Raw genomic sequence first — 24,067 nt, 5'->3', positions numbered from 1 at the left:
GCTTTCAGCTTTCACCAGTTGAATGAACTATATATAAAAGGTTTCGCTACATGAGGGTCATGTGAGGTAGTATTTAGAAGTTGTCATATGGACGAAGTCCGCTTATATTTATTTTAATATCCAAAGGCCATTCTTTTTGAAATCAAAACTATTCAGAGAATTTCCTATGCAACTAATGCGCCGCTTCTCTGCACTCGAAAGTCGAATGTTATATGATTTCCTGGTTTCAACCCCGCGATCAGATAAACACCTAGACGCGCCAATCGCCGCGCACCAGTATATACCTTCGCGACTGATTTCAGACAATCCGTGCCCGATAATTCGAACATACGTTTTCCAAAACCGTAATTGTACAAGTATTTGACCAAAGAGGTGTTTGTTCATTATTGGCGATCTTATTGTTTCTATTGCCAACTCTAGTTTTCATGATAGAATGGGAACCGTATGGATCCTTGGGAACGTCCCTTGAAAGCGAATTGGGAAGTTCATCCACTACAGAAATATAAAGCGTCTAAATTATTCTAGAGAATATGGCTCCAGAAGGGCAACAAGGTGAGATAAGATACTACAATCTTCAGTTCGGTTGTGCATCACGGATTCAACTTCCAACTAACCGTTCAATTCAATAGACAAGCAGCAGGAAATGAAAGACGCAATTGAACAGCTGGAAAATGGTAAGAATACACGCAAGTTCATCCATATCGTAATATTGTACATGAGAAATGAATATCTAACATGCGCACGCAGTTGCTCCCCTCCCGCCAAAGCAGCGACACACGAACGTCGCTGATCTGGCGAAATCGATCGCGTCCGCCGCTTACGAGTCAGGCATTCCAACTCATCTGCTAGAGCGCCTAATCGCCACCATCTCAAAATCCAAGCATCTAGACCAAACGACGATAACCACTATAGTAAAGAATCTCTACCCATCCGAGCGCGTGCGCCCTCGCACAGCTTCAATGGTCATATCCTGCTTCGGACCCAGCAGAAGCAAGCCATCGCCTGCAACCCAATCCTTACTCATACGCTGGCTAATTCTAGTGTACGAGGATATGGAAGACCAATCATGCCTGTCAAGGCTCTATGCTGTCTTGTTTAATTTCCTGGACATGATCAGCCTACGCAGGTCACTATGTCATCTTCTCTCGCTAATCACACGTAGGAAACACATAAAGCCATTCCGCATTCAAGCGCTCATGGAGCTAATGAGAAACACCGGCGGCGAAGAGCGGGAGCTTCTGGGCCTGCTGAAAGTTTTTAAGAGCTATTATCCTGACATCATTGTTGGGGATGCCTACGCATCAAGTGGGCGTGCAACTTACTTCTTCAAACATCCCGATCCTGAGTGGGTTAAACAGATGAGGCATATTCAAGAACGAACTGCCCCTTCAGGATTGCCGGGTAATGGTCAAGGCGCTCCGCAGACTTTCCAAGCTGTGCGGCGCGGGGGGGTGAAAAGGAGTCGAATTGAGGTTGTTATCCCAGTCGTGCAGACCTCGCGAGTCAAGCGAGATTTCACATCACTGGAGGAATTACGGAGTGCAAACGATTTCGTCCGGAAACTGGACAGGATCGAGGTGCCGAATCAGGTTGCTGCGGCCTTAGTGGATCCGCTCGCGCAAAGGTATTTGCTGTTCGTGAGGAATGAAGCAGCGACACAACGGTTAGAGAGCTGGTTGGATAGTTTTTTTGAGGATGAACTGGACCGAATGCGAGCGGTGAGGGAAGGAGAGGATGAAGTAAATGACTCAGAACATCTTGAATATGTACTTGATGCCCTTGTTGGGTTTGTGCGGTTTACCAAGGTGGGTAGTGATCTAAGTTTCTCCTCTTGCTCGTGGGTTTCGCAGTGTTGCTTTTAATATTGACTTCGTTATTCTGCAGAGTATGCCTGAAGCTGTGGATAAGTTTCTGCGCAAATACCTCCTTTTCTGGAACGGCCATGACAGCAGAACTACCATCCTTGGGCTCCTGGAGTATATACCCATACAAGACTACGATACCCTTCGACAAAATTACTTCATTCCATTAGAGGATGCTATTCTAAGTGATCAACCCGAGTCAAAAGTTGTCATGCTTCAATACTATTCGTCTTTAATCCAACATTGGGGTTCAGTAATCCGCGCTACTCCTTCTCTTTCCCCTATACCTCCTTTACTCCAACTCATTAGCAGGGCAGAGCTCCTTGCCCTAACTGTCCTCGAGAGCTCACCGGGGACTAAGTGGACAGGAACCATTCAAAAAAGATCCACTACGTTATCGGTACTTCAGTTTTATACCGACCTGGCAGGACTTTACAGCTATGCGCCCAAGAATGCCAACATACGCATCACGGTCCCGCAACCGCAAATAATATATATACTTGCGTTCACACAGACACTAAGCCATATATCTACGCTATGTTCCGTACTGGCAGTGTATAAGCATTCTTTCGAAACTTCACTTACGTCAGCGACGCTTCAAAGCACCAGGACGCCCGATCAACCGTATTCAACAGAAGTAGTGTCTCGGTTTAATGGTTACGTGATTGATATTTGCAACCTGTTGTGGCGAAACAGAGGCTTAAACTCGGACGATCCTAATGCCTTGGGCTGCATTGTTCCACCTGGAACGGTAAATGAGCTCTCGAAGTATATGCAGGCGTTGAGCGAGACGTCTAGTTCCGCTAGTGGTGAAAAGCACAAATACCAACTTTCTTCTATATTTTCATTAAGTCAAAATGCCGCATTTTGCAACGTCTCCTCTGCGTGTTTCAGGGGGATTGAAGAAGCATTAGCTGATACTCAAGGGAAATCATTGTCCGTGCGATTGACAAGGCCGGTGACGCAGAGGGCGCTAGCTGCGCTAGATAAAGAGGGAGGTATAACGATAAACTGGCAAGAATACAGATTAAAGATGCTTGAATGGCTGGACGAAATGGGAGCTGAAGGAGTTGGGAATCTGATGCGGAGTACAATGAAAGCGTTGCGGTAGTAGTGTACATGAGATTTGTATATTCGATGGTTACCGAGGGCCGATTGATCCTATTGTTGTTTCTGATTATAATGTAGTTGAATTGGTATATATATCCTGGACGGTGGGTTCCTCTCGAATTGCATTCAGGATCTCCTCGATTTTATCTGCATCTTCTCTCGATTGCAGTTCCACAATCGTGTCCTTATTCGGGTCCCAAATAATGTCAGCGGTCTCGATTTTCAATCCAGTCAGTGCTGAAAGTTTATCACCAACAGCCTTCGTATCTGCGTACTCTGCGAATACTCTGAGCCGACCTTGATCGTCTGTATCCACATCAATAGCTCCAGCATCAATGGCATGCTCCAGGTGGTCATCTACGTTCAAGCCTTCGACCTTCTCAAATACGATTCTGCCTTTCTTCTCGAATAGATAGCTCGTGGGTGTGACTGTCCCCCCGTGATGTTTAATTAAAAAGCGGACATCTTGCAGTGTTCTCATTTTCTGATCCGTCATACATTCGATCACGACAGCAACAGATGATGGTAGGAGTGCTTCAATCGTTACCGATTCGAGGGGTGCACCCGTCGGCGATATTCCCTGGCCACGCGCAATAGCAGCCTCAATTGTACTCTTTGACATACCGCTTCGTTTCGCTTTGCTGATGACAAGGGCGAGTCGGGGATTTGAGGCCGGGTCTGGTCCAAATACTTTGCATAGTGTCAGTATTATGAGGAGTAAGAAATATGGACAACAAATGTTCAGTGTAAAGTTTGCTTACACTTCGACGCATTGATTATGTCTCTGGCGTAGAGAATGCGCTCTTTGCTCTTTGCCGCATCGTTTTTGCCCTTGTCGTGCCTAATTGTAGACCAACGGTTGTGACCTGCCTGTACGATTGCGGAGGAACTCAGGGCTCGACAATGCTTGCACACCCAAGGGCGTAGGCTTCGAGGCCCTCCCAAAAGTCTCAATCTAAAAGTAGAAGCCATGAGGTCTATAATAACGGCGGTAACGTCGGCGCGCGAGAACGATGTCGTTGTCCGACGACACTTTTGGGGCTCCGCGGGAGAGGATCGGCCCGACTGTTGATCCGCGCCGGTGATATATCTTGACAGTTCGTGAACTATGGCACGAGCACGACGTTTAACTCCAACCCCTTAAAGGTGAACCATTTAGTTCGCACAAATTGTAGATGTGCCTGGGAGTATTCCTATGAAGCATCAGCAGCAATGGCGGCTCCTGATACCGCTGCTGCGCCATCAGCGGGGCCAGACACTGCGGACTCCCGCCTCGAACTAGATGTGCCCAAGCTTCATTCACTCCCCTCCGAACAACAAGACCTCTACCTCCTGAGGTTTACCGCGGACCTCGTTCAATACACAGCGACACTCGATAAAGCGGGTCTATCTTCTCAGCAACGGTTTATCATTCAGGAACTCTTTAAAATATTGAAGCTTTCGTCGCCTCCTCCCACCAGGGTGATACGAAATAACGTCGGCCGATGTTTCAACGCTATCTTCAGCAAGGGGGACCGAACCACGCTGTACGACACCGTCACACAACTTCTGGGAATACTCAATGCTGGGAAGAATGATTGGGAGCTGAAGACTAAGTTTGCCGCCGCTGTCGCGATAGGGGAGATATATGCAGGAGCTGGAGACAGTCTGTTCACTCAGTCGACTGTTGTCTGCTCCGCATTGTTGAAGCTATTCAAGTCCTCCCAAAACCATGCCGGATTGAGGAGCTCCTTATATACAGCCTTGAAGAGGGTGGTTGGCAGCATCGGTTCTCCTGTGGATGAACAAACAGCGAAGGATATCTGGAAGCATGCTCGAAACACGGCCACCAACGACAAGGCCGTCGCCGTCCAAGCGAGTGCATGTTATTGCCTTGAGCAGTTGATTAAGAGCACATCCTATTTTGGGACGTTAGCCGACTTCGAGAATCTCAAAGCTACAATTTGGAAAGTGATTGACAGCCCTAGTCCATCTGTAAGGCATGCGGCCGCTTCCTGCCTTGCTGCCATGTTGATCAAAGCTCTCGTAGCCGGAGACCAGGTCCAGGACGTGCCAACTGTTCGAAAACCCAAAAAGCAATCGAAAAAACAGCCAACTGCCCCTGATGGTGATGACGCAACCGAGCGACCTCAGTCGCCGCAGCCTTCTGCAGGTCGAAGAGTGGACCTTCATATTTCATTCCAACTCCCCGAGCTCTTGAAACAACTTTCTTTTCAATACTGCCGAACCTCAACTAGTAACCGAGCAAGAGCAGGTATTGCTACGTGTTATAAGCAAATCCTAAGGGGCCTTGGCAACAACTTTGTCGAAGAACGCTATGCGGAAATTGCTGGTCACTTTCTAGTTACGGTATTAAATCATCCAACCATCACTTACAACCGATACCGACTCCTGATGACCAGGAAATTTATCAAGAGCTTATTAGAGGATACTGTTTGTCGTGAAATCCTCCGTGAGAATAGTAAACTTAACGCCGCCAAATGGCTAACAAATGGCCTGCTTAAGGATTACCCGAAAGTGGTCCAGGAGCGACCTGAGCCAAGCAAATACACTTTAACGAGTGCCTTGAGCACATTATCTGCTATTATATCTTCCTTAGGCTCTGCTCTGGCGGTTATCGGGGACAGCTGTCGTGATTCACTCCTCCAGGTACTCCAGCATCCTAGCTATACTGTCCAAATTCATACCGCCCAGTGCTTGCGCAACTTTGTTCTTGCTTGCCCTCAGCAACTCCTCTCTTGCGTGACGGTCTGCATGAATAGCCTTAACAGGGAGATTGGTCAGCTATCTACTCCACGACATTCCAATAGGCGATGCCTTGGATACGCCCATGGCCTGGCGGCTATGTTGAGTACCTCTCGATTGCAGCCACTCTATGGCTCCGTCGATGTGTACGCACGGGTCCTATCACAAGCTACAGATCTCCTGAAAACAAGTAGCAGCTCGGAGTTGAGGATTGCAAGCACGCAAATCCAGGTTGCATGGATTTTAATTGGCGGTCTGATGCCGCTTGGACCTAGCTTCACCAAAATTCACCTACCCCAGCTACTCCTATTGTGGAAAAATGCCCTCCCAAAGCCTTTGCCCAAAGATAACCTGGCTCAACGCGGTCCCCTAGAGATGAGCTTTTTGGCCCACGTCCGAGAATGCGCCCTTGGTTCAATCTACGTGTTTTTGGAGTTCAACAGCAACCTTGTAACGGCAGATGGATCAAGACGTATTGCTGCAATGCTTCAGAATACAGTGATGTTTTTGGATAACCTGCCAAGACTCAAGTCTGCGGAAGATATCTCTCAGCGCCTATCGCCTTCACTACAGTTAAAGGATTTCGCCACGATGATTCGTCGACGTGTATTGCAGTGTTTTTCAAAACTAGTCAACATAGACCACGCAAATTCAGATGTTCTATCGTTGTCGAATATCCTAGGCCTAGCGATCTCGTCATTTGCTGATCCTGAGGTTATTTCCGCAAACCCTTTTGATACATCCATTGCTAGTTCCACTACTCACTTTGATAATATTTGGGACCTTGACGACAATTTTGGATTTGGTGTAACAGGTTTAGCACATGAATTTGCCGTCGAGACCATCTCAGGATGTCATAAAGAAGATAACTCCGCCGGCACGAAAGCGATGGAATCACCTGAGCAGGGAATTGACAATATTGTAAGCTCCAAACTACCCACCTTAATGCATGCAAATCTAACTACTTTCTGTAGTTGTTATCCCCGATCTGCCAAGCTAGGGAGCATGACTCTGTACTTCTCTATTCGGTGACTGAGCGAAATAGCGGATCATACTCGGACCCTCCCGATACCGAAGTTGTGAATGCAGCAATAGACTTATTTGCGAAGGCGTTACCATTACAATCGCCAAAGGTTCAGGAAAGTAGTGTGGAGCAAATAGCAGCCTTACTCTCCGCCCAAAGTCTAAACCGCAACCCTGGGCGAAAGGCAGCCATGACTGTCAATATTGCTGTAGCTCTGCTCCTTGCTGTTAAAGTTGCCGTTAAGGAGACCCCATCGGCGCCGGGGAACTTGAGGTATCCTGCAACTGAGAAAGTTATGCAGGAGCTCATTCTGGTAAAAACCTACCCTCTACACAATCACCTATATATGCTAAGGACCAGTAGACTTTTACCACCCACCCCGATCCCATCGTGCGTTGTATAGGCTCCGAAGCACTAGGGCGGCTGTGCAATAGTTCCGGGAATGCCTTCACTAGCAGCCAAATCAACTTCCTCGTTGATTCCATTGTTGAGAACCGAGATCCCAGCACGCGTGCTGGATGCGCGACAGCTCTAGGTTGTATCCATTCTCAAGTCGGCGGCATGGCGGCTAGTTTCCACTTGAAAACCATTGTTGGCGTCCTCATGTCCCTCTGCAGTGATCCTCACCCCGTCGTTCACTTCTGGGCACTAGAAGGCTTGGGTCGAGTGGCAGAATCTGCTGGATTGACCTTTTCGGCCTATGTGTCAAGCTCCCTCGGCATGCTTGCCAGGCTATATATTGCCGATACCCATAATGAAGAAGCTTCATCTGTGTCAACCTCCAATCTAGAAGTGGCATTTCCGACTACCGTGTCCATTAGTCGCTGCGTTGATTCGCTTATCAACGTTCTTGGTCCGGATTTACGGGATATCTCAAAAACTCGGGAACTGATTTTCACGCTCGTGAAGGAATTTCAGCTTGAGAAATCCACAGCGCTGGTGGCAGAGAGCTCAAAATGCTTAGATCATCTGTCTTTATATGCTCCAAATCACATGGATTTCTCCGCCTATGTCCGATGGCTTCAGCAGGAACTTGCATTGAAAAGCACGACAATTCAGGATGCCGCTATTCGAGGCTTCAACAATCTGATGAAAAGAGACGCCGATTTGGTCATTCGCACAGCCTCACCGAGCCTTGAGGATGAGTTCTGGCTAGCCTTTGAGAGCGCGACGGATAACGAAGCATTGAAAAACATTGTCTGCAACTGGCTGCAGCAAACTGGGCTCACGGATACTGATGATTGGATACAACGGTTCCAAAAGGTCCTCACGAAGACGCGATCGAAACAGGATGATAATCCTCCACCTACCACAGTCAACACCACTGCTATTCATGACATCGCAGACGACGAGGTGGCAGGATTTGCCGCAGCCGTTGGGGGAGAGCCCGGCGAAACGGCCAACGAGTCCTCCTCTGGTCAGGAACTGCTCAGGTGGCAAACCAGAAATTTCGTGATGGGCTGTCTAAGTGAGCTTCTGTCCATGGTTAGCAAAAACATATTGCCCGATCAAATTATTCCCGCAGAAATGGCGTTGCAAGAAAGGGTTGGAGATATTATTCGAATGGCATTTTCCGCATCCACTGCCAACGTCATTGAGCTCCGAATCTGGGGTTTGAAAATAATTGATCAAATATTGAAGGTTAGTGCCCATTGGATTTCCATCCCCTCCCCAGTTTACTAAAAAGCGAAATTTTCTCTAGATGTTTGGCAAAACCCCGGATCCCGATTTTGCGGAAGCGTTACTCTTGGAACAATATCAAGCTCAAATTAGTTCCGCACTAACTCCTGCATTTGCAGCTGACTCTTCATCTGAGCTGGCCTCGGAGGCGATTAATGTTTGCGCAACTTTCGTTGGTACCGGAATCGTGACAAATGTGGATCGTATGGGTCGTATTTTTAAACTACTGGTTGTTGGCCTGGAGAACTTCGCGAGTATGTGTTCTTACTTCCCTTGCTAGCTGATAACTTCGCTAATCCATTCATTAGATAAACCTGACACCACAGAGATTGGTGATCTCAAAGGGCTTAATTCTAATGCGCGTGTGATGGTGAAGCTTGCACTATTCTCAGCTTGGGCTAGGTTGCAGATAGCTAGCAACGACCAAAATTGGTTGGCTGAAATTGTGCAGCCGTATACCGCTACCCTCACTCCCCTGTGGCTCTCTTCCCTCCAGGAATTTGCGCGCCTCCGATTTGAACCGGAAATATCCAGCACGCTTGGGCCCACCGTATCTGACAATTTGGACGAGGTGTATGCAGCATTGAACCGGGAAACATTATTGAAAGTATGCATTCTGACTTGATCATGTCTTCTACCACACCACTAACACATATGCTCAAACTAGTTCTATCAAGATTCCTGGCTGAGTTTCGTTGATGCCATCGCAAGCCTGGTTGAGAAGGATAGCGAGTTCGTCTTCGATGCCCTTGATGGGAAACTTGAACCGTCAAAGGAAGTAGTTAGTGCTGATAAACCTGAAGTAAATGGTGTAAAGGGGGAGAAGGGAACGCATATAAACTATCGCGATGAACCAGTCGCGTTCTTTTTTGTTCTCTTTGGCCTTGCCTTCGAGGCTCTCGTCGCGCAAAGCCATGAACAATCAAATCAGTCATTGGAAATTCTGCGAGCCTTGCGAAAGATCCTCCACCCATCCGTTGCTGGGAATGCCGTGTACCAACAGGCCGTATTTTCCGAAACTATGGATACGTTGGACAGATTAGTGATGACTGAAGGCTCCAGCGTACAAACGGTCATTGTCCAAATGGCACGAGATCTGGCTCTGCACCACCACTCTGCACCGAATAACCAGCCTCGATCTGACAATCTGTCAGACGATATTGAGCAGCTATTCGAACTCACACGAAACATCATTCTTGTCCTTGCAGGACTCCTGCCTAATCTCAGCGAGTCTCCGACGCACACCCGCTTCAATATATCTGATGAGGCGGCCTCCCTCATAACACTATCCCTCTCCTCACTTGTCGACGTCACCTCTGTTTTTCCCTCCATTATCCGCGGGGATCTCCGCGCCTGCATCTTGCATATTTTCACAACAATTTTGGCCATGGGCATCTGCCAAGCCGAAGTCGTCCCTCGAGCTCTCCCCATCTTTCGCCGCTTCATCCAGGGCATCACCCGCCCACCGACGTCAATCACAACTTCGGCTGTACCCACTGATTCTGAAACCCCACATCCTCCCCCCGAAGACCCAGAAATCATCTCCCGTCAAATCCGAGGTTGCATCTCCCGTCTTCTCCAGATTCTCACGATTGCCCAACGCCGCGAATCGGAAACCTCACTCACTTGCGCCAAAAATACTCTCTTATCCCTAACCGTCCTGCTGACAACAAGCACCCACGTAATACCACCGCAAGATCCCTTAATCCCTCGCGTACTCTCCGAGTTCCTCGACTGCTTACAGGACCTGGGCCTCGCGACTGTCGCAGCGGGCTGCCTCCGCTCCATCCTTCTTAGCCCATCGACCCAAACCACCCGCTCCCCGACCGACGACGCAATTGCTCGTTTCCTCCTCCCACGACTCATTGCCTTCATAACAAGCCTGCCCGCCAGCGAACTTGAGACGCCCGTAGACCCTGAAAATGTCAAGGGGACCATCACACTGGCTCTCGTCTCGTGTATCGGCTCGGGCACGATTGCACCAGCGAGTGTCCCCATAGCGATGGCTCTGGTTATTCCCGCACTCCTGATGCGCGCGAGGAATGAAGGCCAGGGAATTTATAAGGAGATAGCCGCTGCTCTTCTTGAGCTAGCGAAGATCGACGCGGTGTCGTTTAGAGGTCTAGTGGCGGGGATGGGTGCTGAGCAGCGAGCTTTTACGGAGGAGATTCTGAGAAATGGGGGGATTGGGGGTGGTGGGGGTGGTGGGGGGAAGGAGGGGAGGAACGTTTCCGACGGGGCGGATGATGGGGAGAGGAATGTACCGAGTATTGCGTTGCGGATGGACTTTTAGAATTTGGTTTTATTTACTCCGTCCAGATAGGGTTACTTTGGATATAATGATCCGGCCGTCCGGTTGGCTTTGTAACACACATATATATTTTATACATACTATAATTCATAAGTTTTTACCTTGCCATGGGTATGCGTAAATTCTTGACATAGATATTGGTCATTGAGAAACAGGAGCTATATGTCATATGGCATCACTTATGTTTCAATTAAAGTATTAGGAAATATTCACCCACTGTTCGACAAATTAATTATCTATAGGTCGAGGTCGTCTATATAATTGGTTGGGGTATAAGGTAATTATTCAAAATGGAAACGCAAGCGGAGTGTTGAAAGAAGCCCGATGTTTCTAGCTGGTTCTTTATCGACCACAAACAGAAAAAGCTGAAGGGAAAAACTCGGGGGGCAAAGAATGAACGTCTGCTGTTAGGATTATGCGTCAAGGAAGGTCGGTTGGAATATGTGAAATATATGCTTTCTGTCCCGTCTTGTCCTCACCCAATCGGCTCTGTGGCCATTGATTCTGGACTAGAGATGGGCGGTAACGAAGGGTCAGCGGAAGGTTGGTCGTTGAGTTTCACCTCAGCGGCAGCACCTTTAGCTGCATTTTCCTTCTCGCGGTGCTTATATGAGGAATATCTGAGAGCGAGGATAATCATGCCTAATTTTATGAAGCTGGTCAGATAGGTAGTTAAAAAAGAGGGGTTATTGCAAAAAAGGATAAAAGCAGAGGTAACTCAAAGAAACGCATAGGATAAGGAAAAGGAGATCTGACTGGCACTCGTGGCAATAGCCAGTGCGGCTCTCCTGGTCAAAATCCACCGTAGCCCCTCAACCTCGCTCTTCCCGTCACTATTCAGCGACACGGTGATCTGATAATTCAACTCCTGGATTGCCGTATCCAGCGAACGCTGTAGTTCCCTCGTCGAAATTTTCTGATCATTGAACATCTCTTTCAAGTCATCTTTCAACCCTGCCAGTTCCTGTGTCATGCGCTGCGTTAGGATATCCAACTCGTGCTGCAGCTGGGCTCGCTCTGAGCGCTGGGCTTGTATGGCTGTATTCCGTGAGGCCTGGACGGAGTTTCGAAGCTCCGAACATGCCGCCTGAAAAAGATACGTCTCGTTTTCCACGTCGGATTTGGATATAAGGCCTTTCCGTGCCAGCTCGAGGTTATCGGCCAGTAGGCCTCGGATAGCCTTCATGATGGACACGGACTGTTCCTCTGTAAACCCAGACCGACCTAGATCTTTCACGAGAGTGTACGTATCGAAGTGGTGTACGTATGGCCGCGGGCTCAGATGCGGGGGTTTCTGCTGTTGGGAATTCTCCGGGGGCAGGGATTGAGAAGGAGCCTCGACCTCGGGTGACGAGGAAGATATGGGTCCGGGCATTTGAAATACAAAGTCTTGGGGCCCTTTCAATAAATCTACCTTTCGTTCTTCTGCCGTAGAATCGGGGGAAGCAGCAGCCTCAATCCCCGCTTTTTGCGCCGAGTCCCTGCTACCTTGAGACGGTAACTCCGCCGAAATGTTTGTGGACGATGCGGAGACGGCGGACGAGGAGGGTGAGGATTTCTTGGATCCGGCATCTGATTTAGCCTCTTTCCCCGTATCCTTCACATCCTGTGGCTCAGAAGGTTTAGACATCTTTCTCTGCCTGTCCGCTTGGGTTTGTTCCTTCTTGGGTGTGTTCTGCTGGGCCTCTGGGGAGACCACATCTTTTGGCTTCGGAGGAGGGGGAATTCGAGGCTCTGCAGCCGGCCCATAGCGCTGGTGGAATGGCTCTGCATCACAGAGTTGACTGGTATGAAATGCTGAGAATAGGCTGCTGCTCTTCTGGTGTGATGCTTGCTGTGGTGGTGGGGGGAATCTTATCGACCGATAGGTCGTTGGCTCACATGCCCTGACTGAGCGCAAAAGGTTCGGGTACAGGAATGGGAGTCTGGGAGCTGCCATGCCAGCTCCTTGACGTAATGCGACAAGAGAAAATAGCTCTTTAGGGAAAAGCGGGAAGTATACAAGTCCAGGCTGTAAAGAAAATGATACAACGTTAGGATGTTGGGCGGAGACATGCTGCAGCTACCTAGGTACTTACCTAACCCCGAGGCCGAGTCATGTGATCCTGTTTTCCCGTTACACCGACCTACAACGGATAAATTACAAGAGAAAATAGCATGAGAGTGAAAACGACGAATCCACATTGACTATTATGTACAGATGACTCCTCTCTTTATATAGGTAGATATATATTATGAACAGGATTCCATTTACTTTGTGAACTGAAAGAAAAAAAATCAACCCAACAGCCCAAATAGTAGTTGAGTTTGCTTCCAATACTTCTGAGCCCTGCTCTCGAGGGTACGCAACTCCGTGTCGCCATCTAGGTCAATGTCCTTTCTGACCAGCTCGACAATAGATCCGAGGTCATCCTCCGCTTTGGGGTGATGGAAATTCCGTATAGAAAGCGCCTCTTCCAGATAAAACACGTCGAAAACAAGCTGAATTTTGCGGTCCCGCAAGACTTCCGAAGAAACATCTGCCGGGGTTGTTGGCTCCCGCGGCAATTCTGCTACAGTAACTTCAGGAGCACTGTCGCCGTTTGGAGTTTTATTATCAGGCTGGTGCTCATTGTGTATAGGGCTTTGAGCATCCGAAGCAGCACTATCGGTGCTCTTTTCGAGGTCTGCAGAAATACTTGACGATATCATTTTATGCAGTTTATTTTTCAGTACGCCCACAGCTGAAGGATTCCAAAGGTCGGGGCCTTGTTCCTCCATCGTCGTGACCAGTTTCTGCAACAATTTGAAAGCGGCTGGGGATGGTTGAATAGGGAGCGGTGGGTTGCCTTCCCAGAGCGTGCGACCAGCACAACCTGCTCCGTGACGTTTCCCAAGAGCTCGGGTGATAATTGATGGTAAAATTTGAGAACTGATCTCAACGGCTAGGATGTCGTGTAATTTTGGAACAAGGCCATCAGCAAATAGATGATCCTCAGCCGAAATGCCTCTAGGGATCTGCCCTCGAATTTCTCGAATGACTCGTAGCATGAAAGCTGCCTGCTTCCCACGATGAGATCCACTCATATTGGCCAAGGCGCTGTGGAGACATGTCTGTAGCGCCGAGAAACCTTTGGTCAACGTAGTTTCGTATTCTTTCTGGAGAAGGTCGGGGTCATCTTGATTCAAAATCCCGACTGTGTTTTGCAGGACGTCTTCATCTTCGTCGTCTTCGACGATATCCTCCCACCTAATTTTTTTAAGGTCGTCGATCATATCTTTGCATTCTTCAACACCAGACAGCCACGTAGTATATGACCCCGATATCTGTAGTACCTTACTATCTCTTCCCAGGGTCCTGTTGATAATCTCCCTTTTGAAGGTGGTGGCACCGCCTGAAGAATCGAGGAACACAACATTCGCATCCCAGAGTGATAGAGAGGAAGCCCCGTCTTCGATCTCGCCCCACCCGGTAATTGTAGATGAGATCTCAAGCCCAAGCAAAGTCAGACCCTTGGCTTGCGCACGTAGAATAGAAACAAGCTGATTGTTCACAGCGCCGCGGATGCCCTCAAGTATCTCCAGAGGCGAATGGCATGGTGTGGAGCTTTGAACTGGTAACCAAATACCCAACAGGTTTCTGCGAAGAAGTAAGATCTCCTTCAAATTTTGAGATCGCTCTAAATTCTTTCTCATTCCGTCAGTCAACGCTCTGAATCCCTTCCTCGACCAATCCTTTATTATTTGGCCCGCCTCTGATTTGGATAAATCAATATGTTTCACCCATGGCGTAAAGTTCCTAATGTCGTTGGCCACCCATCGCTCAAAAATATCAATTGCCAGCCCATCCAGCTTTCGCACCTCCGGGTCATCAAGGATGGGGTGAATGGTTAGCTTTCCAAGGGCGTCTGATAGACTGCCCGAGAGCAGCTCTGATGTGCGTTTCAAAGTATGTATAAGGAGTTTCAAGCTCTGTTCAATATTTGCGAAGCTTGGATCTTCTCGCAAGAGTACCGCTTGTATAGCCTCCAACCGGACCTGATGAAATTGGCGTAGTACATCCGTAGAAGAGGAACTGGTCGCTAGGCAATAAGCTGACATAGCCTCAATAATTTCTTGGATTGAATAGTTCGGGGTGGCCAGCTTGCGCCCGATGCGCTTTAGTAGGCTGCGGCGGAGGGAGGCCAACTGGGTTCGGAGATTTTCAAGGAACACGGGAGCGCGATTGCTCTGAGAAAGGGTCTTGTGAAGAAGCCGCGATATGACAAGGAGTTTTGCAATCAGGAGATTCGAACCATGTTTCCGGAACAGTCTATAGCCGGCGGATGTGCAGCTATGCAGGAGGGCCAGCTGCGCGGCAATTGCTCTCTCATCAACGCCTATATGTGACATGTTAACTATACCGAGAATCTCCACAGAGTTGGTAGATGGCAGGGTATACAAACCTTCATCCACAGCAGCAATATTCGATTTATTTTCGATCAACCGGGGATTACATCGCCTTCCAATGCTCGATAGCTTAGTCTCGACCTCCTGGATCTCGTCGTTCATTTCGACAATTGTCTGCGCGGTGCCGAGAAGCTCTCGATATCTCATCCTAAGCGCAATAAGGGGTTAATCAGCAAAATGGTTCATTTGGTCATACTAGTGTGGCATTAAATATTACCCGACAAGAGAGCGCAACTTGTCCTTGTTGCTGGCGATGTCGCGGCGGAGTTCCTCCTCGACTCGCCGCACGGTGGGGATTGGGTGTTGAAACGCCTCCTGCCATGATTGAAGGCTGTAGGCATCTGGTACATCTGTGGCCATGTTTTAAGCCAGGCGCTATGTCGCTGTCTCCAGGTGGGAGATACAGCAGCTGAGAGAGCGGGAGAGTTGGCGTTGTTGTCAAGTCTGTCCTCTCCCATCCCGATGTTGTCCTGAGCATCGGCTGGCCCGTGCACCGCTGCTAACTATTTCCTCATGTTATTTAACATAAATACTCCGTTTAGAGTATTTCGATCCAGATAGCAAATTAAATATTCCAAAGAGCACTAAAAAATTGATACCGCAGCATCTTCAACAAGATTCATTCCTAAATATAACTATTTCCAATTTCTCAAGCTGCTGTGTCTAGGTAGGGCTAAACTCTACTAAATATGCGTCATCTTTAGGGAAATGAAAGCGGCGGGGAAATAAAAAAAAACCAGGCTTCAAAAGGACTGGAATCAACGCAATAACATCCTTGAGTCTATTTAACTTGCACAATATACTTTTGCCTCGAGGCAGCAAATTTGTCCTATATCTCAACTTTCTGTATATCTCGCATATACAGTATTCTCCCGGCAGAGCCGGAGCTCATGGCGGGCGACGATATTACCCCTCAGCAAGGCGCCTCGAACGGGCTGCCATTCCCCACCCTCAAGAAATCGCATATTCTACATTGCTCGTATCATTACTGGCATCCGAAGTACGTCACTATTGTTGCTCCATATGCCATTCCCGGCAACTATTTGTAGTCGGCCGGATTACTGACCTCCCGCCTGGATGATATAGATACCGCTCTATAACCCCAAAAGCCCGTCTCATCCCCTTGAATGATGCATTCCTTACCTATCTCCGCGCGGACGGAATAATTCTACCTCCCCAAGATGGAGACCCTCCCGGCGCGGACGACGATAGCGGCGTCTATTCCCTATCAGACGGCTCTGAGTCGGATGACGAGGACGAGGATCCTTCTACGCAATGGCAGGAGATACACGCTCAGATAAAAGCGACGATAGAAGAACTAGATGGGAAAGTTGCCCCAAAACTTAACTGGAGTGCCCCGAAAGATGCAACCTGGATATCGGCGACAAACGATATGCAGTGCAGAAATCCTAATGACATATATCTGCTACTGAAAAGCAGCGATTTTGTGACTCATGATCTGGAACATGCTTTCGACGGATGTGTATCAGACAGTGAAGAAGAGGACAAAGAAGCAAAGGAGGAGGAGCAAAACCCAACAGAAAAAAGCCGCATCCCATACCACCTCGTCCTACGCAAATACATAACCCTAAACCCCTCCCTCGAATTCCGCTGCTTCGTCCGTGACAGAAAACTCCTCTGCCTCTGCCAACGCGACCTAAACCACTTTAATTTCCTCTTCGGCCTTCGCGACGACCTTCGCGACAAAATCCAGACCTTCTTTGACATCAGGCTGCGCGACACGTTTCCCGATCCAGATTTTGTGTTTGATGTCTACGTACCCCCGCCGCATAATCGCGTGTGGCTAATGGATATCAACCCCTGGGCGATCCGGACGGATCCACTACTATTCTCGTGGTTGGAGATTTTAAACATGAAAGGACCAAGTTGCGATGAGGATGTGGCGAATGAGAAGAGGGAGGGAGGGGAGAGTGAGGTGGTGCGAATAAAATTGCGCCAGGGCGGGACAAAGGAAGGTGCACAAAAAGAAGATAGCCAAAGCGCGCTTGAGAAAGAGGATGGTAATGACAAGGATGACGAAGAAAATGAGGATGAGGATGAGGATGAGGATGACCTAGACGATATCACCACACTTCCCTTCGTGCCCGAATTCCGTCTCGTGGAACACGACGATCCAGAAGCATATGGCTTCTCGACACCACGATATTCGGCGCATAAGTTACCCAAGGAAGTTGTGGATGCGTCGAGAAGCGGGCCTGGTGGCATGGGCGAGTTCCTCGGCCAGTGGCAGGATATCCTTGCGAAAAAGATACAGGAAGATGACGAGGCGGAGGCCGCGGCTGTAGGGCCTACTATGGGTGACGGTTGAGATTTGGGATTTGTTACAGCACAGATGAAAGAAACAAGCTCGTTCTTATTAATATTATTCTTTGTTCATTTATGAACTTGTATGAATAATTAAATTGGAGGTGACGGCAGGTACTCCATGTCCGGGACAATATTTATGATGCTTTGAAGGAGTAAAGACAGTTAACATTGTTCAGAGAATGGGTGGAATTGTTATTTATATTTCATGCACTTTGTTTTGTCTACCATGGAACTAACTACTTCTTCCTTGCTGGTATTTTAGCTGTGGGGTGTTGTAATGAGTTTCTTTGTCCACAGGCTTGAATGCCCCTTGCACATGGCTTATCGTCCCTGCATCATCCCCACGCAATGATGAAGTCCCGCAACGGGATGACAACATCTTCCCAAAATTCATATACAGTACATTGTTGCTGGGTATTCTAATTCTAGAATTTCCATCCTAGCCCTCATAGATCTATCTATCATCTAAATTTGAGATTGTGGACACAATATCCCATTCCGCACTGTCTCGTCATCCGGAGAAAACACTTAGAAACACCTATCTAGAAAAAAAATGGAAAAAGAGACAAAAAAGGACATAATCAAGAGAGAACGCAATCAAAAACCAAGGAGCAGAAAGTGACCTGGGCAAAGAAGAGAAAAGTTTCTATCCCAACCAACCTTCCAATTGTACACACATCACCCCAAAAGTACATGTACATACATGCACCTTGAGCCAATTACAACTTATGCTTCTTCTGCCCAGTCGCAATCTTCATAAACTCCTGCTGTGGAATGCCAGCCATAAACCTATCCATCCCCATAAACACCTCCAAAACATTCTGGTGATCCAACACCCGCCTCCCTGGCCGTCTAATCAGCTCCTTAACCTTAACCATGCTGTCCTGATTAAGATGTGTCCCAAGCCTCTCCTCAACCTCCTCCAATACCAGTTTCAAAAACCCAGCCGCATCCTCCTTTCCACCGGGGGCAGTGAACACCTTGTTCACATACCCAGTCGAAACCAGATCCTCAATGGGGATTCGCTTGCTCATGATCAACGCCTCGTTGGCCTTGGAGATACCCAGGCGTTCAACCAAGGCGTGGCTGGCACCACCCTCAGCCACGAGACCGAGGGATGTGAAGGGCGTGAGGAGGAATGTGTGTGGAGCGGCGTAGATGAAATCCCCGAAGGCAGTGAGAGCGGCGGAGAGACCGACTGCTGGGCCGTTGAGGGCTACGACGAGAATCTTGGGGTGGTTGGAGAAAGTGTTTGTCAGGTCCAGGTTGCCGGCAACGAAGCCGCGCAGGACTTCACGGCGGGCGTCAGCATCGCCAGAAGCAGGACGGGTCTTCTGAACATCGGCACCACTAAATATTCGAGGGTTGTATTGTTAGAGAATGTTGTGTTTTCTAGTCAAAGTGAGGGATGTGTTTGGGGGTCTTAATACGTTTTGACTTACGCAGAAAAGAAGCGACCTGTTCCCGTCAGGACAGTGATGAAGATGTCATCGCGCTGGGCGATCTCGCGCATCTTCTGACCCAGTTCCCAGTAGTGGTCACCACCCAGAGCATTGAGCTTCTTAGGCCGGTTGAGGGTGATGATGGCTACCCGGTCCTTGTAGGTGACGGTGATTTCTTGGGCTGCAGAGCTCATTTTTGCGCTGTGATCTGATTTCCTTTATTATGTACGAAAAGAAGGAAGACTATAACTATTGTGGGATCTCGAAGGATGACAATGCAAGAAAGAAAGCAGTAACTCGAAACGAACGTTGAGCTATTGACGTGTTGTTAGTTCCAGAGGCGGTGTTATGCCTTTGGAAGATGCCCTTCAAAAAACGTCAAGGTCGAGGGGGAAGGAAGAGAAAGAGAATGAGCAGAAGAAGAGATCAGTTAAATGGTTTTATATTCATGAAATTAGAAAGAAAGCGGGACAAGAAAGAGAGACAAATATGAGCTGTGTTTCTGCCATTTCTAAGGGAGGGAGGGGGTTTTGGAGAAACACCCGCGGCTAAAAATAAGCTGTGTTAGCATTGAGCCGAAAATTGAACGGCAATGAGCTACAAAGGAACTAATGGAAAGAAACCTGGAAAATAGACGGCTGGGGTACGAGCAAGGTGACAGGACAAAAATCTCCTTGGGCTAATTAGTCTCCGTGGCCACTGGCTAACTGGCTAGAGTCAGAACAAATAGGCCACTATTTCAGTTCGCGATGCAAAGTAAATACTCCGTACAGCACTTCGCGATACGATATAGCACTTCTGCCGTTGAGCTGCAAGCGCAGAATGAGCCGAGGTTCGGCGCAAAAGTGCTAGCGCGTGTATTAGGAGAATTAGTTACTAAGCAAACGGCGAAGATTCACGTGGTACAGGATCAACAGACACTAATCAATATTAAGTCTAGTGCAATGAATCACATCTGACTAATCCGTTACCAACCCGCCGCTCCGACAGGCTTCCTATTGAAAAAGTAACTTCCAGCGGAGACAGAGGAACAGACACTGCTATTTCAACAATTCCCCCCGCCGGAAAACACCGTGTTCACTCCTTCCAGTCGCCCTAGAGCCATTCGGTACCGTGTATAAGGGAAACGGGCCCCTCGTTCCATTCCAATTCGGAAAATTGGTTCCCCGCGGTCATAGCTCTGGGCTTTTGTCCAATTCCTAGTATATATAATATACCGGAATAACAGGGAAATCAAACCCTACAAGTACAGGAGGGAAAGGAACAAAGGAAAGGGAGGCGGGCGAAAAAGCAAAAAACAGATAAGGGCGAAGGGCAACAACCCAGGAAGGGAGAAAAAAGAAATAAGAGGAAACCGGCACACCAAAAGCCTTAAAGAAGAGATAAAATTTATTCACAATGCTCAGCGCCGTGCTCCGCAGACTCCAAGGCGGGAATCTTGAAGTGTTCAAGGTATGCCAGCTGCTACACTAACTGATATGCTAACTACCCATCTTCCTTCTCACTTACTAAACCAAACCAAAACCTAACACACAAAATCTCCAGTTCGGCATCTACATCCTCTTCCCCATCGGCTGGATGTACTATTTCGGCACGAACCTCGAAGAACGCTTCTCCGTCCCCGGTTTCTGGCCCACGAAGGAACAATCACACAAGATCCCCCTCGAGCTTGGTGATATTGAGAAGGAGCTGGCGCGCATGGATAAGCAGAAGGCGTTGCGGGCGGCGCAATTGCGGGGTGAGCGTGCAGTGGGGAGTGAAGGCGGTAGTGTCGCGGAGGGTTCGTGAGTTACATATTTCGAGCGTTGTATAACAAATGGGATATGAGGGATCAAAGAATGGAAGGAAGTGTGAGGTAAGGTGGCATATGGAGGGGTGTTAAAAGGGTTTTTTCCCCTTCCCTCGGGCCTGGCCCAGTTTCTGTGTATATATATACATAAGGGATATGATATTCTTTGGCAAAGCATCTTTTCTTCGGCATGGGATTAAAGGAGTTCGTTCTGGGATGGATGGATTGGCTTCTTGTTTCATTCCTTGGCTTCAATTTTGGAATGTGTTGGCTTCAATTTTGGAATGTGTTGTATTTATTGTGTACATATATATTAATTCTCCTCTTCGCAATTTTTCATTGATAATATCTGGCTTGAATGAGGTGTATAAGCAGCCAACGGACAAAACACATATGTGGTGCAAGGAGGCGGGGATATAGACGCAAAAACCGACACAATAACACCCGATCATTGAAGATATTAAATTAGTATAAAACTTGCCGCATGGAACGTAGACATTATGAGAGTGAGCATAGATAGGCTAACAAGAAGAACAGAATAACATCCTCAGCCTGAGAACGAACCATCGTATGCAACACGAGCCACGAAAACAAACACGCCATAAAAAAAAAAAAAAAACACGCCTGTTATTTCCACGAGATCAAAACACCCGAACAACTCCCAGTTAGTGTAGCCAGCCATCTTAACTAAAATTAAAATAAATTTATTTTTTTTATTTTTTTTACAAAACTAATTCATATGTCAAAGAAGATAACAACGAATTCCCATCACAGTCCCATCACAGACACAAACAACGCCCAAATTACAACTCCCCGCCAGCCACCTTCCCCGCCGTCGTCGCAGCCGTCTCAGCTACTTTCTTCGCAGTCTCCATTAGTGTTTCATACCCTTCCTGCTGCGCAGCAGATAGGGAGGTTTTGGCACTTCCTGCGGCGACGGCGGTGGCGGAGGTAGAGACGTTGACGAAGGGGAAGTCTGTGAAAGCGTCACCTGCCCAGTAGTACCAGATGCGCTTGCTGACTGTGGTGACGTGGTCGGGGAGATAGACGTAGGCTGCTGCGAGGAGCATGGAGGTTATGAGGAGGAGGAGGGTGTCTAGGGCGTGCGCGGAGGGGGGTTGTTAGTTCGTTTGTGGCTCGGAGGATTATTGATTATTGAAAGGGGGGGGGGAGGGGAGTAGACAAACGTACTGAAAACGAATTTCTCTATAGGGGTAAGCATGTAGAGGGAGATGGTGACTTCATATTGATAGTTTTTCAAACGGAGCCAGCGGATGAAGGACGTGATGATTGAGGGGGAGGAGGTTTGCGACATGGCTAACTTGGGTTGTAAGAAACGCACAGATTTTGGAGATATGGTGGAAACGGAGCAGACGGCCAACTGGGGGTTGTTGGCAAGAGGAGTTTCTCTTTTCGTTTTGTTTTTTTTTTTTTTTTTTTTTTTTTTTTGAAGATTCGCAGTCGTAAGAGAAATTGTATGCAGGTTGGTTTCTGAAAATGGCGCGGTTTGTATCTAATCGTTCGGGAATGTCAATAGTCTGGCGGGATAGCCAACGTGATATTCCTGTCGATACGAGGAGGAACGGACGGATTGATCGTGGACGAACGGAGATATTATTACACAGCAACTAGAATTGAAAGTTGTGTTGTTGGACCAGAGAGAGAGACTGAAGAGAAATGATCCCAGGGGCAGCCAATCAGCAGCGAGAAATGTTTAAGGTTAGCGCAAGCGGCAGAAGTAGATCGCAAGAGTTTATTGTCACTTCTGATGCTCATATTTATATATAGTTATATATATATATCATATACTCCGTAAAACTGCAAAAATGGAGAAATGAAGGAAGATCAAGCAAGTTTCCCCACCAGTCACCTTGCTCACCAGGCTCCACCCCAATTACCAAGAGCATTGGGCACTTCTGTCACTCTACCAATATCAGAAGACTACCCAAATCATAATCTGCTTTGTAGTCTCAGCATAGTGCTGCCTTCAGCGTTGCGTGAAAGAATTCTGCAGCTGTTTTTGCTATGCCACTACATTTGATTCTAGCAAGAGCTGCCCAGCAGTTCAAAATTTGAATGGCCGCATTCAGAGAAGTGGTTGGGACGCAAGGAGAGATTTTGGACACTGGAGATACACGGGGACCCGGGGTCAAGTTCATTTCGCGTCTCATTTGATAGTCCTTGTTTCGAAGGGTTTAATTCCTCCGAGCTCGTATCTTTTCTTTGCTGCTAAAGTCCTTCGAAGTCAATTTTACTGGCGTGGGATAAATGCAGTCCTTCTCATGTCAGTGCTCCGCTAGGTATTTTATGAATGAGAGTATACATACCAATTCACGCACTGTTTTTTGAATAGACCTGGTTAATTCTGAACTCTTCTTTGCAGCTAAATCAGCCATTTCATTGCTATGAGTAGGAACTCAGTGTAAATGAGTTATCATTTTTGATTTTCTTCTCTTTTGAATTTTCATAACAGAATTCAAAATCAGTTCAAGATTCATTTAATTATTATAAATCTGACTATTTCTCAGTCTTTTCAGAGCAGCTTGACTGTCAAAAAATATTCATACATTTTTTAAACTAGTTTCTGTAAGAGGTCTACACTGAATAGATTAGTATAATATATAGGTCTTATAATACAAAAGTGAAAAACATTAGAGAAGAAAAGAAAGAGAAAGTGCAGAAATCAGTGATTGAAATGAATATTTATATATATACACAGTGAAGCTTCAGAGCAGAAGAATAGAGACTTTATATACATAGTAAAGCTTCAGAGTAGAAGAATAGAAATTTCATGAGTTTTTTAACTGAGAATCAGTGACTGAGAATCAGAGCTTTTAGTAGAATTTATAAAGTGTAATAAAATAGTCTATATAATTAATCAGATACAGTCTGTTATATTAACTCTCTCTTTTTACAGATAAGATTATATATAGATCTTATTAGTTAAAAGTCACTGTTTTAAATAATATAAAGCTTGAAATTCAGATCAGATAATTATAAATGATTTATTTTATAAAATATTATTAGCTGTGACTGTAGAGTCTCTTATCAAGAATATTTTTAATCTCTTACTTAAGTTTATTATCTTCTTCTACAATCTCTGATAACTGTCAGTTAGAAGTTAATTAAGAAGAGAATAGATCAGTGATAGTATAGTAAAGTAAGCTTATATAAAAGATATTATAAATCTCTGATAATATATTAAGATAGTAATTATAACTGTCTAGAACTTCTATCATCTTATATTTAATATAATGATAATTCAGTGTATGAGATGAGTGTGTAATTTATATAGTCTTAAGATTTAATCATATTAAATCTTCTATCTTATATTACTTAATAAAATCC

At 47.0% G+C, this 24,067-nt stretch overlaps 9 protein-coding genes across 11 annotated transcripts; 4 read left to right on the top strand and 5 right to left on the bottom strand.

Annotated features, from left to right (window-relative positions):
- BDBG_05272 (Mis6 domain-containing protein) lies at window positions 1-3,368 on the top strand. Its single transcript, XM_002624457.2, has 4 exons — window positions 1-552; window positions 630-674; window positions 748-1,805; window positions 1,885-3,368. Exons 1-4 carry the CDS (start codon window positions 531-533, stop codon window positions 2,971-2,973), a joined length of 2,214 nt encoding a protein of 737 aa, XP_002624503.1. The 5' UTR covers window positions 1-530; the 3' UTR covers window positions 2,974-3,368.
- Window positions 524-4,363, bottom strand: BDBG_05271 (DUF28 domain-containing protein). Of its 3 annotated transcripts, none has more exons than XM_031722064.1 (4): window positions 3,734-4,363; window positions 3,471-3,662; window positions 1,323-3,401; window positions 524-1,244 (listed from the first exon to the last, which is right to left on the bottom strand). In XM_031722064.1, the coding sequence occupies exons 1-3, from the start codon at window positions 3,942-3,944 to the stop codon at window positions 3,040-3,042; spliced, it is 765 nt and encodes a 254-aa protein (XP_031578863.1). In that variant the 5' UTR covers window positions 3,945-4,363; the 3' UTR covers window positions 524-1,244; window positions 1,323-3,039. The 3 variants fall into 3 exon arrangements, with proteins under 3 accessions (XP_031578863.1, XP_002624502.1, XP_031578864.1); XM_031722065.1 differs by having other exon boundaries at window positions 641-1,247; window positions 1,323-3,156; window positions 3,248-3,662; XM_002624456.2 differs by having other exon boundaries at window positions 1,323-3,662.
- Window positions 3,403-10,971, top strand: BDBG_05270 (HEAT repeat protein). The gene is made up of 6 exons (XM_031722063.1): window positions 3,403-6,638; window positions 6,692-7,054; window positions 7,105-8,382; window positions 8,444-8,675; window positions 8,730-9,028; window positions 9,089-10,971. The coding sequence occupies exons 1-6, from the start codon at window positions 4,185-4,187 to the stop codon at window positions 10,712-10,714; spliced, it is 6,252 nt and encodes a 2,083-aa protein (XP_031578862.1). The 5' UTR covers window positions 3,403-4,184; the 3' UTR covers window positions 10,715-10,971.
- BDBG_05269 (uncharacterized protein) lies at window positions 10,669-12,792 on the bottom strand. Its single transcript, XM_002624454.2, has 2 exons — window positions 11,489-12,792; window positions 10,669-11,374 (listed from the first exon to the last, which is right to left on the bottom strand). The coding sequence occupies exons 1-2, from the start codon at window positions 12,669-12,671 to the stop codon at window positions 11,208-11,210; spliced, it is 1,350 nt and encodes a 449-aa protein (XP_002624500.1). The 5' UTR covers window positions 12,672-12,792; the 3' UTR covers window positions 10,669-11,207.
- Window positions 12,793-12,832: 40 nt separating this feature from the next.
- Window positions 12,833-15,823, bottom strand: BDBG_05268 (uncharacterized protein). Its single transcript, XM_031722062.1, has 3 exons — window positions 15,378-15,823; window positions 15,157-15,308; window positions 12,833-15,090 (listed from the first exon to the last, which is right to left on the bottom strand). The coding sequence occupies exons 1-3, from the start codon at window positions 15,518-15,520 to the stop codon at window positions 13,010-13,012; spliced, it is 2,376 nt and encodes a 791-aa protein (XP_031578861.1). The 5' UTR covers window positions 15,521-15,823; the 3' UTR covers window positions 12,833-13,009.
- Window positions 15,728-18,364, top strand: BDBG_05267 (cell division cycle protein 123). The gene is made up of 2 exons (XM_002624452.2): window positions 15,728-16,160; window positions 16,247-18,364. The coding sequence occupies exons 1-2, from the start codon at window positions 16,051-16,053 to the stop codon at window positions 17,487-17,489; spliced, it is 1,353 nt and encodes a 450-aa protein (XP_002624498.1). The 5' UTR covers window positions 15,728-16,050; the 3' UTR covers window positions 17,490-18,364.
- BDBG_05266 (enoyl-CoA hydratase) lies at window positions 17,641-19,732 on the bottom strand. The gene is made up of 2 exons (XM_002624451.2): window positions 18,931-19,732; window positions 17,641-18,838 (listed from the first exon to the last, which is right to left on the bottom strand). Exons 1-2 carry the CDS (start codon window positions 19,122-19,124, stop codon window positions 18,208-18,210), a joined length of 825 nt encoding a protein of 274 aa, XP_002624497.1. The 5' UTR covers window positions 19,125-19,732; the 3' UTR covers window positions 17,641-18,207.
- A 582-nt stretch (window positions 19,733-20,314) lies between these two features.
- BDBG_05265 (mitochondrial cytochrome c oxidase assembly factor) lies at window positions 20,315-20,872 on the top strand. The gene is made up of 2 exons (XM_002624450.2): window positions 20,315-20,382; window positions 20,476-20,872. The coding sequence occupies exons 1-2, from the start codon at window positions 20,329-20,331 to the stop codon at window positions 20,716-20,718; spliced, it is 297 nt and encodes a 98-aa protein (XP_002624496.1). The 5' UTR covers window positions 20,315-20,328; the 3' UTR covers window positions 20,719-20,872.
- A 114-nt stretch (window positions 20,873-20,986) lies between these two features.
- Window positions 20,987-22,466, bottom strand: BDBG_05264 (uncharacterized protein). The gene is made up of 2 exons (XM_002624449.2): window positions 21,911-22,466; window positions 20,987-21,815 (listed from the first exon to the last, which is right to left on the bottom strand). The coding sequence occupies exons 1-2, from the start codon at window positions 22,032-22,034 to the stop codon at window positions 21,523-21,525; spliced, it is 417 nt and encodes a 138-aa protein (XP_002624495.1). The 5' UTR covers window positions 22,035-22,466; the 3' UTR covers window positions 20,987-21,522.
- Between the last annotated feature and the right edge of the window lie 1,601 nt (window positions 22,467-24,067).

This window comes from Blastomyces gilchristii (assembly GCF_000003855.2).
Source record: "Blastomyces gilchristii SLH14081 genomic scaffold supercont1.10, whole genome shotgun sequence".
NCBI classification, from domain to species: domain Eukaryota; kingdom Fungi; phylum Ascomycota; class Eurotiomycetes; order Onygenales; family Ajellomycetaceae; genus Blastomyces; species Blastomyces gilchristii.
The sequence above is the reverse complement of the archived record's forward strand: the minus strand, read 5'-3'. Positions and strand labels throughout refer to the sequence as shown.